At 58.9% G+C, this 1,915-nt stretch overlaps 1 protein-coding gene across 1 annotated transcript in view; it reads right to left on the bottom strand.

The window, feature by feature from the left end:
• LOC116652666 overlaps positions 1–1,915 on the bottom strand; it is a gene marked incomplete at its 3' end in the record, with an annotated part of 15,282 nt that overhangs the window by 4,274 nt on the left and 9,093 nt on the right. Inside the window, exons 3-5 of the mRNA XM_032441792.1 lie at positions 1,628–1,678; positions 244–405; positions 41–169 (exon numbers count right to left, since the gene is read on the bottom strand). Of these exons, the coding sequence (XP_032297683.1) occupies positions 41–169; positions 244–405; positions 1,628–1,678 (342 nt within the window). The remainder of the gene's footprint in view (positions 1–40; positions 170–243; positions 406–1,627; positions 1,679–1,915) is intronic.

The following is a 1,915-nucleotide window of genomic DNA, read 5'->3' as shown; positions in this document are numbered from 1 at the left end:
CTCCCTTTAGCCCCGCCCCCTTTCCCTTAGCCCCGCCCACCTTTCTCATGCTGCGTATCTCCTCCTCCATGTCTTTACACCGTGACTCCGCCTCCTTCCTCCGAAGCTCCGCCCCTTCCCTGGCCTTCCTCGCCGCCTCAAGCTCCGCCCACAAATCTCTCCCAGCCTCCTGATTGGGCGGCTCTCCGTTAGACCACGCCCCTTTCCACACACCCCCAACCAATCACCGTAGGCCCCGCCCACCTGTTGCTGTCTCAGCCGCTCCCATGCTCGATCCCGGGCCCTGCAGGCTCCGCCCACTCTGGCTTTGGCTCCGCCCACCGCCATCTCCATGGCCCTCAAGGCCCCGCCCTCCAACAGGACACGCCCCCTTTCCTGCTCCAAGCTCCGCCCCAAAGCGGCGACCTATAGGAAGCGAGCACGGCGTTTGATTGACAGCTCCGTTAATAAAAAGGGGCGGGGCTTTGCGTTGAGTGACACCTCGTTAACCCCGCCCCCTTTCTCTTAAGCCCCGCCCACCTGGTTGCTGAGCTCCTATAGGAGGCGGGCACGGCGTTTGATTGACAGCTCCATTAATAAACAGGGGGGGGCTTTGCGTTGAGTGACAGCTTAACCCCGCCCCCTTCTCTTTTAAGGCCACCTATCAGGGCGGGCACGGCGTTTGATTGACAGCTCCATTAATACAAAGGGGCGGGGCTTTGCATTTGATTGACAGCTCCATTAATACAAAGGGGCGGGGCTTTGTGTTTGAGTGACAGCTCGTTAACCCCGCCCCCTTTCTCTTAAGCCCCGCCCACCTGGTTGCTGAGCTCACGGCCACCTATCAGGGCAGGCACAGAGTTTGATTGACAGCTCCGTCAATACAAAGGGGCGGGGCTTTGCGTTTGATTGACAGCTCCATTAATACAAAGGGGCGGGGCTTTGCGTTGAGTGACACCTCGTTAACCCCGCCTTCTTTTTAAGCCCCGCCCACACTGTTGCTGTGCTCATGGCCACCTATCAGGACAGGCACAGAGTTTGATTGACAGCTCATTAATACAAAGGGGGCGGGGCTTTGCGTTGAGTGACACTTCCTTAACCCCGCCCAGTTTCTCTTTTAAGCCCCGCCCACCTGATTGCTCAGCTCCTATAGGAGGCGGGCACGGCGTTTGATTGACAGCTCCATTGATAAAAGGGGGCGGGGCTTTGAGTTTGATTGACAGCTCCATTAATAAAAGGGGGCGGGGCTTTGCCTTGAGTGACACCTCGGTAACCCCGCCCCCTTTTAAGCCCCGCCCACCTGGTTGCTGAGCTCCTATAGGAGGCGGGCACGGCGTTTGATTGACAGCTCCATTAATACAAAGGGGTGGGGCTTTGCGTTTGATTGACAACTCGTTAACCCCGCCCCCTTTCCCTTAAGCCCTGCCCACCTGGTTGCTGAGCTTATGGCCACCTATCAGGGCGGGCACAGAGTTTGATTGACAGCTCCGTTAATACAAAGGGGGCGGTGCTTTGCGTTGAGTGACAGCTCCATTAATAAACGGGGGCGGGGCTTTGCGTTTGATTGATAGCTCCATTAATAAAGGGGGGCGGGGATTTGCGTTGATTGACAGCTCCTTAACCCCGCCCCTTTTTAAGCCCCGCCCACCTGGTTGCTGAGCTCACGAAGCTCCGCCTCCAGCTCCATCCTTCGCTTGGCCTGGGGGGGGGGATGGGGACATCAATGGGGTCAATGGGGGGTGGGTTAATATGGGGGGGGGTCTTCCATCCCCTCCCCCCCCCCAACCCCCACCCTGGGTGTTTTCCCACGGTGGATACAGAGCTGTATTGGGCTTAAGGCCAGCGATGGCCACGTCCCCGCCCCGTGTCCCAGTTCCAGCCGTGGGGCTGGCTGCGTCCCAATGGGGTCAATGGGGGGGGAGGGGGGATGTGGGGC

Source organism: Coturnix japonica, unplaced genomic scaffold (genome assembly GCF_001577835.2).
Source record: "Coturnix japonica isolate 7356 unplaced genomic scaffold, Coturnix japonica 2.1 chrUnrandom569, whole genome shotgun sequence".
Taxonomy (NCBI): Eukaryota; Metazoa; Chordata; class Aves; order Galliformes; family Phasianidae; genus Coturnix; species Coturnix japonica.
The sequence above is the reverse complement of the archived record's forward strand: the minus strand, read 5'-3'. Positions and strand labels throughout refer to the sequence as shown.